This window comes from Phoxinus phoxinus (assembly GCF_949152265.1).
Source record: "Phoxinus phoxinus genome assembly, chromosome: 3".
Classification (NCBI taxonomy): domain Eukaryota; kingdom Metazoa; phylum Chordata; class Actinopteri; order Cypriniformes; family Leuciscidae; genus Phoxinus; species Phoxinus phoxinus.
Genome location: NC_136878.1, coordinates 8,036,297 through 8,052,433, shown reverse-complemented (window position 1 = coordinate 8,052,433; position 16,137 = coordinate 8,036,297). Strand labels below are relative to the sequence as shown.

The 16,137-nt window shown below is 35.7% G+C and overlaps 1 protein-coding gene across 1 annotated transcript; it reads right to left on the bottom strand.

The window, feature by feature from the left end:
• Positions 1-117: 117 nt before the first annotated feature.
• LOC306996237 (uncharacterized protein) lies at positions 118-15,991 on the bottom strand. Its single transcript, XM_079608549.1, has 12 exons — positions 15,802-15,991; positions 15,058-15,169; positions 14,416-14,509; positions 10,241-10,295; positions 6,871-7,011; positions 5,875-6,035; positions 5,460-5,558; positions 4,240-4,385; positions 3,973-4,144; positions 2,478-2,590; positions 1,933-2,020; positions 118-976 (listed from the first exon to the last, which is right to left on the bottom strand). Exons 1-12 carry the CDS (start codon positions 15,986-15,988, stop codon positions 923-925), a joined length of 1,422 nt encoding a protein of 473 aa, XP_079464675.1. The 5' UTR covers positions 15,989-15,991; the 3' UTR covers positions 118-922.
• Positions 15,992-16,137: the final 146 nt, after the last annotated feature.

Sequence of the window (16,137 nt, the reverse complement as noted above, 5' to 3'; positions counted from 1 at the left end):
ATCTTTTGTGTTCAACAGAAGAAAGAAACTCCTGCAGGTTTGGAACAACTTGATGGTGAGTAGATGACAGAATTTTCATTTTGGGGTGAACTATCTCTTTAAATTGACATTTTCTTAAAAAATGTACATTTAAAAAGCTGAAAAAACAAACAAAAGAAAAGAAAGAAATATATCAGTTTGTGATTCCACCCTGTATAAATGGACGGTTAAAAAAAATGGATCTCAGTCATAATTCATCTTCAAAACCAGCTAGTCCAAAAATGGTTTGACTGATGCAAGTTCATAGAATACATAAAACAATGCCCTAAAGTTTGAACATCTGTAGGCAGCGTCACTTCAAACCCCTGATAACTACTACAAAACAACGTTTTAAAATCATATATAAACCACATAAAATACACAGACAAACATGCAACAGTACATTCATGTCACGTACATATATGATAGGAAGACCTATAGTTAGTTGAGTGCTTCTTCTGTGGCTGCTGGGAGAAACTGCTCTGTTACACCATATCAAAAGTAGAAATGTCACTTTATAAACACTGAGACGAGAGAATATAGGGTTGAATCGGGTGGGTTTCTCCCACAGTGCACCTGGAGATCAAAACAAGGCTGCAGAAACCAGGCTAACGTCTCATGATAATCAGCGTTTGTGCTGATAATAAACAGTTCTAGGTCTGATTATAAAACAATGCTTGGTTCAGATAGAAAAACTAGCTGGTGTAAGAGAATACTGAGGTCATGTTTGTATATCACATTTTGTTCAGCACTTCACATTTAACGAAAAGGCACCTATTTGTTTTTTATGATGTAACAATGAAACTACATCAGTATTTTAACACACACACACACACACACACACACACACACACGGTTGTTCTGACGACTCTGATGTGACCGACAGCTGTCGTTCCGGCTTCCTTCAGAAATCATATTCTGCAGCACACTGACGAAGATACTCCTCATACAGTGTCCGCTAAAACAAAGATGACAGATATTACAGGATTAGAAGAAGATGAACATCACCTGCCATCCTTCTAAAGGGTTACATTTCATTCATTTACATTTGTCTGCTCATTGTAACAACATTGTATGCTTTTTATTATATTTAATGTATATGTCAACATTTGTATATTAAATTGTTAAGGAGTGATTTTTTTCAAAAGAACATTTTAATACATGAAAAGTGCAAATGAAAAAGAGTGTGGAATCGAGCTGAAATAAATCAAGAATTAATAATAATAAAAAAAATCACATTCATGCCAGTTTAGCAACTGACGTTCAAATCAGAGACTATTAAAACATACACTCATGTTGATAAGTTTGAGGTTGGTAAGATTTTACGATGCCTTTCAAAGAAGTCTCTTATGTCCACCAAGGCTGCATTTAGTTGATCGAAATACAGAGCAAAATATTATGAAACATTACAAATTAAAATAACTGTTCTATTTGAATATATTTTAAACTGTCACATGATCCTTCAGAAATCATTCTAATATGCTGGTTTGATGCTCAAGAAACATTTCTTTTTAATCTTTGATTCAATTATTAATCAATGTTGAAAACAGTTGTGCTGCTTAATAATTTTGTGAAAACTGATGCATTTTTTTTCAGGATTTTTTGATGAGTAGAAAGTAGAACTGCTTTTATTTCAAATAGAAATGTGTAACATTACACATCACTTTTGATCAATTTAATACAACCTTGCTGAATATAAATATTACAAAAACGTTTGAACAGAATGGTAATTATCAACACAAGGAAGGATTATGAGACTACTGTATGTACGGCTATATAAAGTGTAATAATGATATTCACAGTGGTGAATATTGAATACATCACCTAACCCTACTGGGAGATCAACAAGCCACTTTAGTTTGGATTAAGCTGATTTGCTGAACAGCGAAACATCGATACTAATATATGTTGTACCTTCTTGGATTTGAGGACATCCTGGATATAATCACTGCACTCCGCCAGTTTCTTCTTCTCTCTCTTAGTAAGCGTCTTGCTGCCCTGACTGAAGGAGATCAGAGCATTCATTAAACTCATGAAGTGACCGTTACAAAAACAGGATTCAGAAGTCCTGCATACGTCTCCAGAGAGAAGTCGTTTTCACCGAAAGATACAGTTTTGAACCAACATAATGAGGTAAAAAAAGAAAAGAAACATATGAATTGTTCACAATAAGATCTGATTTAGCAAGTGTTGTCAAGTTGACATCTTAAAAAAAAAAAAAAAAAAAAAAAGTTTTGAACCAATTGTATATTTTTGCATTGTGAAAGTGGAGAAAAGGATGTTAAAATCTTAATATCAACAGAAAAATTGTGCACTGTTGAATAAACCGTAATGTTAGTGTGATGTATTCCAAACGTAGCCAAAGGATAAAGTGCTAAATAAATCAATATGAATGATATCAGAGTTACGGTGCCCCCTAGTGACAACAAAAGGAAACGATTAGAGACAAGTTTGCTCACCGTGCAAAATACTTGGCCAGAAAGAACATGAAGTAGAACAGAGCACCGAAGGTGATCACAAACCATATCTGCCAGTCTTCAGGGATCCAGGCCCACAGATACACCACTATTCCCTATTAAAACACAAAGCACACACACACACACACAGAAGAAAAATTAATCCTCAAGGGATTGTTCACCCAAAAATGAATATTCTCTCTTTATTTAGCCAGATGAACATGACTTTCTTCAGTTAAACACAAACGAAGACTTTTAGGAAAATAATCAATCTCTCTCGTTTGAATCAATGTCTTCTGAAGCGAAACGATAGTTTTATGTAAGAAAACGACATCATTTAAACATTTAAAGCGGCCCCACCGCATAACAGTGAAAACAAGGAAAGCTGGAACATTTCATCAATGGCAGGGAAGCATTGTCTCATAAATGACAGGAAATTCTGTCAATGCCAGGGAAAGAGTAATAAAATGAGTGTTTTTCTTACACGCATCAGTCGTTCAGCTTCAGAAGACATTGATTCGTACAGTGAGGTTTATGGATTATCGTCACGCTCGATGAGTGTCGTTTTTTCAAGCGTCAAACAAGTGCCACTTATTCAATGGTATTATATGGACTATTATTTTCTGAAAAATCTTTGTTTGTGTTTATCTGAAGAAAGAAAGTCATATACATCGTAGGGCTCGGCAATCTTTTTTTTTTTCTGATTAATCGTTTATTTTTTATTTTTTTATCTGGTGTATTCAAAATCGATTCTCAAAGGCCACGAATCTTTTTTTTTTTTTTTTTTTCATATTTATTTATCAATCACCCAAAAGCCAGTATTAGTTTTCCTCCACTGTTCATAGGCTTGCATCTAATGCTGTGAGATGTTATGTTTGTTGTATAACCTGATCCGGTCTTATCAAGGCATGTGACTGTTCTGACAAGTCAAATAAAAACCTAAAATAAAAAGAGTTAAATGTACAGGTTTGTGGTTCTTAATTTCTTTTTATTAATTAACCACTTGTAAACTTATGTTCACCGTTCTTTTTTATAAATATAGGATTCGAGAATCTAAAATCGAGAATCGAAATCGAGAATCGAAATCGAGAATCGAAATCGAGAATCGAAATCAAGAATCGAGAATCGAAATCGAGAATCGAAATCGAGAATCGAAATCGAGAATCAAAATTTGAATCGAGAATCGAAATCGAGAATCGAAATCGAGAATCAAAATCGAGAATCGAAATCGAGAATCGAAATCGAGAATCGAAATCGAGAATCGAAATCGAGAATCGAAATCGAGAATCGAAATCGAGAATCGAAATCGAGAATCGAAATCGAGAATCGAAATCGAGAATCGAAATCGAGAATCGAAAATTTAATCGAGAATCGAAATCGAGAATCAAAATCGAAAATTGAATCGAATTCGAAAATCGAATGATACCCAGCCCTAATACATAGGGGATGTACTGTTCCATTAAACTAAATTATAGAAAACATGAAAATGAGTCCATACTGAGGAAAAGTAGAGCATTCTAGCCAATCCCTCTCCTACAAGAGTGTCCAGTTCCTCCGGAGCGAAAGTGCTGATGATGAAGCTGAGGATGAAGAGCGATGGAAGGAAGATTCCCAGAACTGCGCACAGGAATGAATTAAAACGATTGCTTCTATTACAGCTCGCATTCACCCTGAGGGAAAGACAAATCCATGCGAAACTGATCAATATTAGATTCTACAAGAGTCATGGTATAGAACACATGATACATGATGGATGGATGTGTACCGGTCCTGCTCCAGTGTATGGTTGATAGTAGAGATCACCAGGTTACAGTCTTTCTCCAGCTGGTCAAGTGTTTTCTGCACTGCCTGGTTTATGCTCTTCTCAATGGTCTCGCACACCTCATCGATCTGGTTGATGCATCTGCTGGGCTGCACACACAAACCAAAATCAATTTACATCATTTTATATTCACTATATATCAACAATCTATACTAGTAGTGTCATGTGCAATTGCGTAGTAAAGCAATAAGAGGCTGCGCGATATTAGCACATCTGAGCCGAGGGGTGTTATGAAAATTCAAAACAAACAATTGATATAGTAATATAGCTATTTAGCATAACTACAGGCTGTTTACAGTTGCCAAGCAATGGAACAAGCTACATTTTGCAAGAGCTGAATTAACAGAGATGAAGCAGTTTGCTGTCATTACCAACAAAGCCACATATTATGAGTATTGATATAGAAACTAATCATTTTGAGGAAATGAACAGCCCAGAGCAGAATCTCAGAGTTATTCTGTAATTACAGTAATTCCATCAATTTGGTCATTTTTTACAAATATATCTGCTCACCAAGGCTGCGTTTATCTGATCAAAATTACAGTAATATTGTGAAATATTATTACAACAGTTTTCTATTTGAACATATTTTAAAACGTAACTTATTCCTGTGATGCAAAGCTGAATTTTCAGCATCATTACTCCAGTCTTCAGTGTCACATGATCCTTCAGAAATCATTCTAATATGCCGATTTGCTGCTCAAGAAACATTTATAATTATTATCTCATGAAAAGAAAGTTCAAATGAACCACGTTCATTGATATTGAAATCTTTTGTAACAAAGGTCTTTACTGTCAATTTAATGCATTCTTGCTGAATATAAATATTAATGTGACCCTAAACTTTTGAACGGCAGTGTATTATAAGCTGCCTGAAATCTTAATTAAATCACTTAGTAAGAAATCTTACAAGAATCAGCCCATTTTATCTTTATAGCTTTAAGTTGGGCCTTTAAGAAAAGTGTATAATTCTCTTTAAGAGTCTCTACTGACAGACATAACTGATTAATGTACTGTAAATGCTGGGGAGAGACATAAATCCATTTCCTCTGCCACAGCAGTGCATCATGGGCAGGCTTCCATTACTCATGTCTGATTCCAGTTCTAGGTAGGAAACCATAGACGTTTAACCAACACGGCAATCTATTACCATCATTTCTTACTTTTTGAGGGTTGGGGATGTATATCGTGGGCATTTCAAAGCCACATTTGTTGAGTCCAGGTCTCCTGCACAGCTCTTGGACAATCTGCATCATCACCCGCTGTGGGAACAAAAACAACACCATGTACAGTATAACTGACGTACACATCTGACCTTAAAAGAGTTCATGTTGAATAGAAACTCCTAGAAGATTAGATTTGGAATAACACCCGTTTGGCTTCCTGTCTGAGAACAAATTATTATGGCAAGATGACCACACATTAAAGTCAACATGAAATTTGAAATCGCCTTATTTACTTTATTAATACATGTTCCTGTAAAATCAAGTCCCATTCTACATTTTATTGCAGACATAAATATATCAGATTCCTGAAGTAAAACTTCAGGTTTGAATGTTCACACGCACACACACACACCTGTCTGTCCGTTTCTCGTCCGACCTCGTCAGCTTTGCTCAGGTAAAAGCGCAGTTTGTCTCCACACTTGTCACTCAGCTTCTCAACGATGTTCAGTGTACGCTTGCACAACGCCTGTCCCATCGGGTCGAAAAACACGAAGATGAGGTCTGCCTGCTCTCCTGGATACACACAGAAATGTCAAATTATATTAAAATAACAGTTGTGTGATCTAACGTAGGACATAAAACCACACTCAAATGCATTAGGAAACAAAATGGCACTGACATATTGTCTCATCAGCTTAAAAAGATAATCAATCTTAAAAGGTTTGACAAATTTGCCTGCCTATGTTGACATTTCCTTCTGAAACAGGATGTTGGGTTGGGACATAAGCTTTCATTTAAGCCACAAGCATGGAAGCAGGATTTGCTACTTGCTACAATATATAATTGCAACAATCCAATTTGCTACATCAATATTTATTGTTCCATTGTCTTGTACGAGAAAGACTGTACACTTTAAATACTCCTGACTTAAATCAGCTTAACGATGCTCTTGTATACTTGATTCTGATTGGTCAATCGTCATGTAATCGTCAATATCATGTGTATATCCACTGTTTTGTCAAACACTAGTGTTAATTTAATCATTTATATCCTATTATTATATTATATTAACTTGTATTTATTTCATTTTTAGTGTTAATATTTTTAGTCCTCAACTTAATTTACTTCAGTTTGAATTTGCATGTACCCCTTTTAAGTTTCAATTTTCCCATCTAATATTTTTTATTTATATTTTAATTCAGCTTTATTTCAGTTAACAATTTATTTTTAATAGTTTTAGTTAACATTATCAACTCAATAGTGCATTGTCTAAAAGCCAAAAAAAAATATTAAAAGAAGTTCCTCTTTACAGAAAAGATGGCTCGGCTCATTAAAAGAGTAAAACCACCAAGAAAATTCCCTTTAAAAGTTAAATCAAATTGTCCAAAATGATGAGACACAGGCTTACCAAAAGATGTGATGGCATTGTTGACATCGAAAGGGTACACCATATCTCCATCCACCAACCCTGGAGTGTCCACAAACGTCACCAGGCTGAATTTCTTCTGCTTGGAGGTGGAAATCTCAGCGCTCAGGTAATCCGTGACACCTACAATATACAACTGCAGGCATTTATAAAACTGCGCTGGAATTAGAAACGTGTACGGGCTAATCATGTGGAGTAACAATCTGCACAGTTGTTTCAAAACTACATTTCAAGGGAAAAAAAATGAAATGAATAAAACATGGTGATGAATTCGTATTGACTCGAATCTGATTGGTCCCAGTTTCCTGACCACGCCCCCTCTGGTGGTCTGTTGTAATGGTTACCCACAACAGCTCTTCAACTGGCAGCTTTAAGGTACAGACACATAAAGCTAGCCAGTGAAGAACGACTGTGAAGTAACGCCAGCCTGCCAATACTGATACGCTAAGAATTTTAAAAGCATGTACAGTATCTAAGATAAAACAACATGTTCACTTTTTCTAAAGATTGCAACTGGTGCTTCACTGTGCAAAAGTCATTGCCACAATGGTTGCTTACATCTTCTGAATGATTTTAGCACATTCTATGTAATTGCTAAGGTTTTTGGGGTGGCTTTTACGAAAAAATATTCAGTTTTTTTGTCATCAGGCAGGTGAAAACCATCAGTTAGATTGTTTAGAAGAAATAACATCACACCTCATGAAACTACACATCATGTCTCATTATGCTACCTTCACAACACATCCGCGGTTCACACTGAAGCTCTTTATAGTGGCTGCAGGTGTGCAGGATCTCACACAAACCCGATTTGTTCCGTCTCATCTACATTCACCAAAGGTGCACCAACACACCCTCAAATCGGTCCGTCCATCTCTCTCACTCTCAACCTCTCTCTCTTTCCTATTACAGAAACACATCGCTTTTAAACCTGTGCACAGAGACTCAATGTTTCTTCTAAACTTCCTAAAATACACAAATGTTTCCAGACAGTAAGACAACAAACAAAGATATAAATTGGATGTAGATGATAAAGTTTATGATTTCTACCGTTCAAAAGTATGAGGTCAGCAAGATTTTTAAAACAAGTCTCTTCGGATCACCAAAAGCAGCATTTATTTTATAAAAAAATAAATAGGAATATTGTGGATTACTATAACAATTTAAAATAACTTTAAAAAATAACTTAATATCTATTTTTAAATGTATTTTAAAGTATAATAATGTTGAATTTTCCGGCTGAAGAGAAATATAAATTACTCGACACAAACGAGACCATTACGTACTTACAGAAAGACTATTAAGCTATAAAATTAATATGGATATTTCTAGATAATTTAGCTTTTAATGAGAACTTAATGATAAATACTTGAATTCATACTGAAATGCTCACCAAGGCTACATTTATTTGTTTAAAACTCCAGTAAAAACTATAATATTGTGAAATATTATTAAAATTTTTAAATATGCGCTTTCTATTTTTAAATGTTTTAAAATGTAATTTATTCTTGTGATGCAAAGCTGAATTTTCAGCATCATTCCTCCAGTCTTCAGTGTCACATGATCCTTCAGAAATCATTCTAATATGCTGATTTGCTGCTCAATAAATATTTTTCTTATTATTATCAATGTTGAAAACAGCTTAATATTTTGCTGCTGCAGCTTAATATTTTTGTGGAAACCATGATAAATGTTTTCCAGGATTCTTCATGTCCTTATTGTCACTTTTGATCAATTTAATGCATCCTTGCTGAATAAAAGCATTCATTTCTTGAAAAAAACCTTGCTGACCCCAAACTTTCATTCCACAGGCACTACGTAATTAACATCAGATTTAGTCATGTGCATGTGATATGCTCAATAATCACTCAGGGAGTCTTTCTTAAGGTGAAAAGGTAACTGAGAGATATGTCTCACTTTGCTGACACTGCTGCTGAAAGGTGCAAGGAGATACTGAGGGATCTAGTCCACTGGGGAAATGTCAAAGGTCAAGAAAGTGCAGCATCATCTGCAAACTGCAAAGCAGCACCACTGCGGAGAGACCAGAGTCATAATGATAGTATCAAACTTATTGAGGCCCAAAAACCACACCCAAACAATGCACCACTCGCAAATCTCATTAGTTTGTCCTACACAAACCCACACCCTAACAACCAACACATACGTTTTACACGTTTCAAAACCTTCACGGCGACACCTTATGGAGGTTTTCAAGCGCATGAAAACATGTTCATGCTCTTCAACTTGGCTAAAACCTTCAAAAAAAATAGAAGGAGATTCATATCGACAAAAATAACCAGAAAATGTAGTTTTTTACTTTAAATAAACTGCACAGGAATTGTACATGAAAATGGAAGGATGCATGCATGCTTTACAAGTAGAACGCATCTCGTAATTATATCAGGCTCGTGATACAGTATGTGACGGCTGCACAATACGCCATTTTCATTTGATATTAGTGCTGTCGATCGTATGTTCTGTGGGAAGACATTTCTGCCTCTGTATCCCACCAGTGCTGCACTGTTGTCAATGTGAGTGACTCATTCTGGTTCTCTGCACCAGGTGAACCCACACTGCCCACTGAAGGAAAACTGCACCGTCGCTCAGTGATGCCCTCTGACACGCCCAAAGATCACTCACCTACACCACCCAAGACATCAGCTGGACTAAACATAAACACACAGCGAAAAGCGTTCAGTCAGCAGAGTTTATCGAGGAGCGTGTGAATGAGATTTGTTGCTGTGTTTCGGATACTGCGCTGGCCGTACATACGCTCGCATGAGTCAGTGTGAGGTGTTAGTCATAGCTGTAAACTCTCCTGCCTCGACTTTACATTTTCATCAACCTTAGTCTAATTGCGAAGCAATAAACGAGGAAAATAGCTTTAGAGGTACTACAAACATTTGAAGAGTTGGCTGTTTAATGTAACAAAATTATATTTATTTTAAAATTGTGCTACCATGCGGCAATAATCAACACCTATGTTTTTATTTATTCACATCCGATACGCATGGAACAGATGAAATTAAATATTCATATTCGTTTTATATGAATATTTTATGTATGCACAGAAAAATACAGGTGTGCAAGACTACAAAAATGAATTGCAATGTAAATCAAAATGATGAACAGGTAAATCAGAGCAACGTGCATCACCAGAAATCCCTAAAAATCACATTTAAAGATGCTGGAATATTGAAATCAAGAGATGATATTGGATTTGATGTTGCTTATGAATCATAACATCTCTATAATGCTGATTAAACCTAAACATAATACATTTAAATACACTGCACATGAATCTTTGGACAGCAGAGTTAAAGTTAAATATCAATCTGAGATTATAATATCCTACCTTTGAACTCCAGTAGAGGTCTGAAATGTGGGTAGAGGTGTAGCGTTGCATTTCCCTGTAAGGAAGAGAAGCAAACATGTTGAGAAAGGAAAGATAAGACACATTTAAAGAGGAGTATGTGGTGTGAAGTCAGAAGCCAGGCCCACTGTAGGGAGGCTCCCTGCTCGCTCTCTCTCTCTCTCTCTCTCTCTCTCTCTCTCTCTCTCTCTCTCTCTCTGCAGGCTGGGTGATGATGGTGTGATGCTCTCGGACACACTGCAGCTCTCTTCCTGTTCTGCTGGTAGGCTCTTCCTGTAAAGAGCTGATAATGCTTTCATATCACTCCTTCACCGGGATTACATTACTCATGTTGAGGTCTTCTTCACAGAGACGGAGAAGGAAAGAGAGAGAGAGAGAGAGAGAGGGAGAGCCCTATAAGCTAGGGAAAAAAGACGCTGTGTCTTTAAGACAACCCCTCTGCTTCCAGAAGAAGCGACTGACTGAGCTGTGATATTGTGTACTCTTTCACCACATGCACGCATGTACAATTTTCCCTCTTGCTTAAGCATTTCCTTCTTCACACTGGATCCATAATCTGCATCCATCAGAAGAACATTACATTGCTCATGGGTTGCTCTTTTATGGCTCGGGAGATTTAATGGAGAACTAAGGGATATTTTAAGTATCTCAGATGTTTCTCCTACAGTTCCTAAAGAGAAATATAAATAGACACAACTGAGACCATTACTGATATGCAGAAAGAGTATAAACTAAAGCTATAAAATTAAAGGGATAGTTCACCAAAAATGAAAATTCTGTCATCATTTACACACCCTTGAGTCGTTTTAAACCTGTATGAGTTTCTTTGTTTTCTGTTGAACATAAAAGAAGATATTTTGAAAAATGTTGGTAAACCAAATGGTTGTTGGTCCCCATTGTCTTCCATAGTATGAAAAAAAAAAAAAAAATACTATGGAGGTCAATGGGGACCAGAAACTGTTTGGTTTACCAACATTTTCAAAATATCTTCATGTTACGTTTTCAAGAGAAAAAAACTCATACAGGTTTAAACCAACTGAATAAAGTATTAATAAAAAAACTGACCCTATATACTTTTAAACAGTAGTGTATGTACAGCTATAGTTTCTCTCTAGGAGAAGAAATAGAGATATAAAGAGATTTATTTGCTCTTGTTCATTTCTGTAGGTCTAGTTTATATTGTTAATTGAACTATTTAACTGGTACATCTGAGATGTTTGAACTGCGGATATCATTGCACACAAATGCAAGCCCTCACAGACGTCATCACACATCAGAACGTCGGTTATTAGTAAGCTCCAATGGAATTTACACCGGCAGAGTTCCACAGAAGGCTTTACAGATTTCAACTCAACTATTATACTCTTAATATTTTAATAGTGTTACACTCAGCTACAAGTGAAGTACTATCAGCTTTTTGTTTGACATATTTGAATATATTGCCTCCTCAATCAGCTGAAGAGATGGTGTCTGTATCTACTACCCACAATGACGTTTATTGGACTTGAGCCATTAGAGAGGGAAATAGCGTGAGAACAGGAAATAATAGAGAACAGGATTGGGCAGGATTTTCTTGCTCTGATTTTAGGAGAAAACATGCTGAATTCTGTGGAATGGATTTTAACATGTCAAATGTATCAAATGAATCTATGACACTATTATTGGTGGCTGAAAGCAAACAAACATTTATTTAAAAATACTGTCTCTTAGTACTAAAGCTGTTTTTTTTTTGGTTCGAAAAATGCCTTCATACAGGTCCAGCTAAAGTGTTTTCATTGGATTGATCTCTTTGCAGCTTGGTTTTGGCAGCTGGTTTTAATGACAACAGTGTCGACATTTGACCCACGAGTCATTATTAATCGCCTCAGGCTGCGTTTGTTGCCTCGCTGCCCTATCAGGAAATGACTTTGCAGGCAGCGTTTGCCCCATGAAGGCATCTAAAGAAACTGATTTCTGAGGCAGAGTAACGGATTAATGATCTACAGCAAAATAAAGAGAGCTTTGGTGATAACTCAGTGAATATTTTATTAGTACAATAGTACTTTCTTGCTAGAAATGACATTAGAAGTGCGTACATTTACACACAAACTGACCAGCAACCAGCAACTTTCAGACGCCATCTTTATTTTTTAGCTCAACAGTCACAGAATGGAACGCACAGGATTGTGGGATATCGAAGGCAGCGAAGGATACATCTATAATGCCTTAAAAACTCAATCAGATGAAGGTATCTCAGGAGACAGGAAGTGATGCTAACATTGGATTCGGACGTGTCTTGAATTCTTCCGACTCAATCTGTCGTTCTGAAGGCAGCATTTTTAAAATTTCAGACACAGCCACCATTCCACAAATGCACTTTCACTATTCATCCGTTTCAGTCATGTGACTGTCCGCTCATCCGCCATATTTATAACCATAAGGAGGGCAAAGTAATGGCAGTGAATACAGGAACTCACAAACAGAAGATGTGTGTGTATATATATGTGAAACTCTTTTTGAATATCGTGCAAAAGTTAATTTATTTCAGTAATTCAACTTAAAAGGTGAAACTAATATATTATATAGACTCATTACATGCTAAAAGTGAGATATTTTAAGCCTTTATTTGTTATAATTTTGATGATTATGGCTTACAGCTTATTATTATACAAAATTATAACAAATAAAGGCTTGAAATGTCTCACTTTGCATGTACCCGTAATGAGTTTTTATATAATATTTTAGTTTAACCTTTTAAGTTGAATTACTGAAATAAATTAACTTTTGCACGATATTCAAATTTTTCAGGTTTTACCTGTATATATATATATATATATATATCCTCTGTATATATGCATTATCTGTGCTCCTCTGCTGGTATATGGAGATGGATTAGTGTATATATATATTGAATGTTAGATTTGGTCAGGTATGCCAGGGTTATTATCATGAACTAAAACTAAAACTATTTCAACCATTTCTGTTACTTAAAGGGGTGGTTGAGTATGATTTCACTTTTCTAACTTTAGTTAGTGTGTAATGTTGCTGTTTGAGCATAAACAACATCTGCAAAGTTACAACACTCAAAGTTCAAAGCAAAGGAAGATATTTGCTTTTAAAGAAAAGGACTACAACAAACGGCTGGTAAACGACATTCCTCTGGGGTTAGTGACATCAGCAACCCTAAAATGTACATAAGCCCCGCCCCCGGGAACACAGTCCATGTTGAGAAGAGGAAGAGTTGTTGTATAAGAGTACATTTGTGAGTCAGCTCAAACTTTAGCATCCATCTTTTCACATGCAATAGAAAGTCACTCTTGTGTGTATACGAGCGATTTATAGATTACCATGACAGAATATGCTAATTGAAGATAGTTAACTCCACATCAGCAACATAAATTCATCAACTAACCATTCAGAGACGTCCTGTTGCATTCTACATGTTGTCACTTCTTCTTGAGTCTCTCCATCTTTGTCTGACTCCGTTTTAACATTAAAGGCAGAACAGTTTCTGTCATGTTAGTGTGTCTGCGTGAGTTAATCGCAGCTGCTAACACACACCAGCTCTTGAAACCCCGCCCTCTGCAGCAGCTCATTTGCATTTAAAGGGCCAGGCACGAAACGGTGCGTTTTTGCAAACCCTCAAAAAGTGACAACTTTAACATGCTATATAAAAATATCTGTGGGGTATTTTGTGCTTAAACTTCACACACACACTCTGGGGACATCAGAGATTTATTTTACATCTTGTGAAAAGGGCATTTTACCACCCCTTTCAAATAAAGCTGAAATAAATATATTAAATATGAAAGAAAATAATAAATGCTGCCTTGGCAATAAACTGAAATAAATAAATAAATTAAACCTAAATAGCAATATAAAAAATAATAAGCACATAATGAACTGATTAATATGAAACTAAAACAAGTAATAAATATAAAACAAATAATAAACAAATATATACAAATAAAAGCTAGTTCAAAATATGAATAAAAAATAAGAAAAATAACACTGCTAACTTGAATTCTGTACAAATTTATTCTGGAACCTAATGTGGATCAAATCCAATGATCAGCATTTTTTCTTCAAACAACATTTTCCTTGCTACATATACAGGGTTTTATTTAGCAGCTTTCTCGCAATAATCAAATTTCTGGTGAGCGAGTAGATGAACTTACTGTTAGTGACTCTCGTTTTCTTCCACTGGTTATAAACGTAAAGCCTTGAGTCTCTATGGCCACTCCTGTCTTCTGTATGTGCTCCTCCACATACCTGAAAGATAGTTATCCCCTTTTAATTCATATTTTTATCCTCATTTACTTGTATATTATTCATCCTCTTTTGTCATTTTTATATATATATTTAGTATAATTTTAAAGAAACATGGTCTAATGCAGTGGTTCTCAACCTCAGCCAAGGGTCATTTTAATTAATTTGAAAAGTTTTATTTCTAGACATGGAAATGTCATGTAAAGTAATACAATCTTAAAAACGATGGCATTTTTATAATGAATGTAAATTTTTCTAGTTTCTACGCCGAGCTCTAAAATATTTTATCCGGTAGAAATTGTGAGTAAAACATATTTTTTAAATCCTTACCTTAATAATAATAATCCTTTTAATATTTGTTTTGTGGTCAATGAAGTCAAAAAGGTAGAGAACCACTGTCTTAATGTTGAGATATAACAAAGGGGAAAAGAAAACGTGATTCTCAATTAAAAAATTATATATGTGTGTCTGTATAATCTTTAAAATGACCTCCAGATCATTTTGGGAGATAAGGTGTTTTTGATGTGAAAGGTCAAGGTGTAATTGATTACCAGTTAATGAAGGAGCTTTTTCCGGCAGAATGGTTTCCCATGATCATAACTATAATCTTTTTCCGAGGAGGTAACAGTCTCACTCCCAAACTCTCTGCCATTTTCACCAATCCTGTCAAACACATTCAGACAAAAAGGGCTTCGTTATCAGTAACGTTACATGATTGCTTCTCAACAACATTTTAAAGATGCAAGGAGGGTAATACTATAATACTTTTCATAGAATTAAATTCAATTACATCTATCTATCTATCTACACACTACACACACACAAGTGGGAGTGTTTGAAAAAGTGCAAACAAACATGCATCTGCATACTGTAAATACTGTAAGGTATATGCCAGTAAAAGACCTTTCAGTTTCGATAAACTTGAAGATCTCGTATAATCACCGTACTGTACTATTACTGTACTGTACTGTACTTCTGACCCATAATCTGCAGTACCGTGACACGCAGAGACAACTGGTCAACATGACTGTCTCAAAACCCGGTAAACTGTGCCTATAGTCATGGCATGGCATATATCATGTGAAGTCCGAAACTGTCTAGGTTGGCAGTTGACTGTTTTTAGACACCGCCTTATGAATGAATGACACAGTATAAATTTAACTAACAACATTACATGTCTCGGACGATGAACTTTCAAGCTGATTTGCACCTTACTGTGTTTCATATAGTTTTAGATCATATCAAAGACAAAACAGCAACACGTGTTTATATATGAATATGTACTCGTTATTTACCGTTCTCGTTGTCGATATATAAAGTGTGACATTCTTTAAGTATTCTTTCACTCGGTGTTGTAATGGTTGACTCCAGAGGATTTGCTACAGCTCGTGGCTTCTTACAGCCTGACATATTGGAAAGTGGGTAGGACTGGTTTTCCACGGCAACAAACGCGGGGGGACCAAAATAGTGTTGCACACACATGTAGAAGACGTCAGACCACAGACACGTAAAGCTTTGGCGCCCTCTAACGGAGGTGAAAATTGAGTTGCACAAATCAGCTAATACTAAATAATAATAAGTAATACATATAACAAATATTGACTAGTTTTAACGTAGTATTTAAAATAGTT

What these genes read in the sequence shown, in the direction of transcription:
- LOC306996237 (XM_079608549.1), bottom strand. Translation starts at nt 15,988, where the DNA reads ATGTGTGTGCAACACTATTTTGGTCCCCCCGCGTTTGTTGCCGTGGAA. An exon ending in CAATGCCATCACATCTTTTG is followed by an intron (nt 6,036 to 6,870) that starts GTAAGCCTGTGT and finishes GTGTGTATCCAG; the next exon opens with GAGAGCAGGCAGACCTCATC. An exon ending in CTGGCCAAGTATTTTGCACG is followed by an intron (nt 2,021 to 2,477) that starts GTGAGCAAACTT and finishes GATCTCCTTCAG; the next exon opens with TCAGGGCAGCAAGACGCTTA.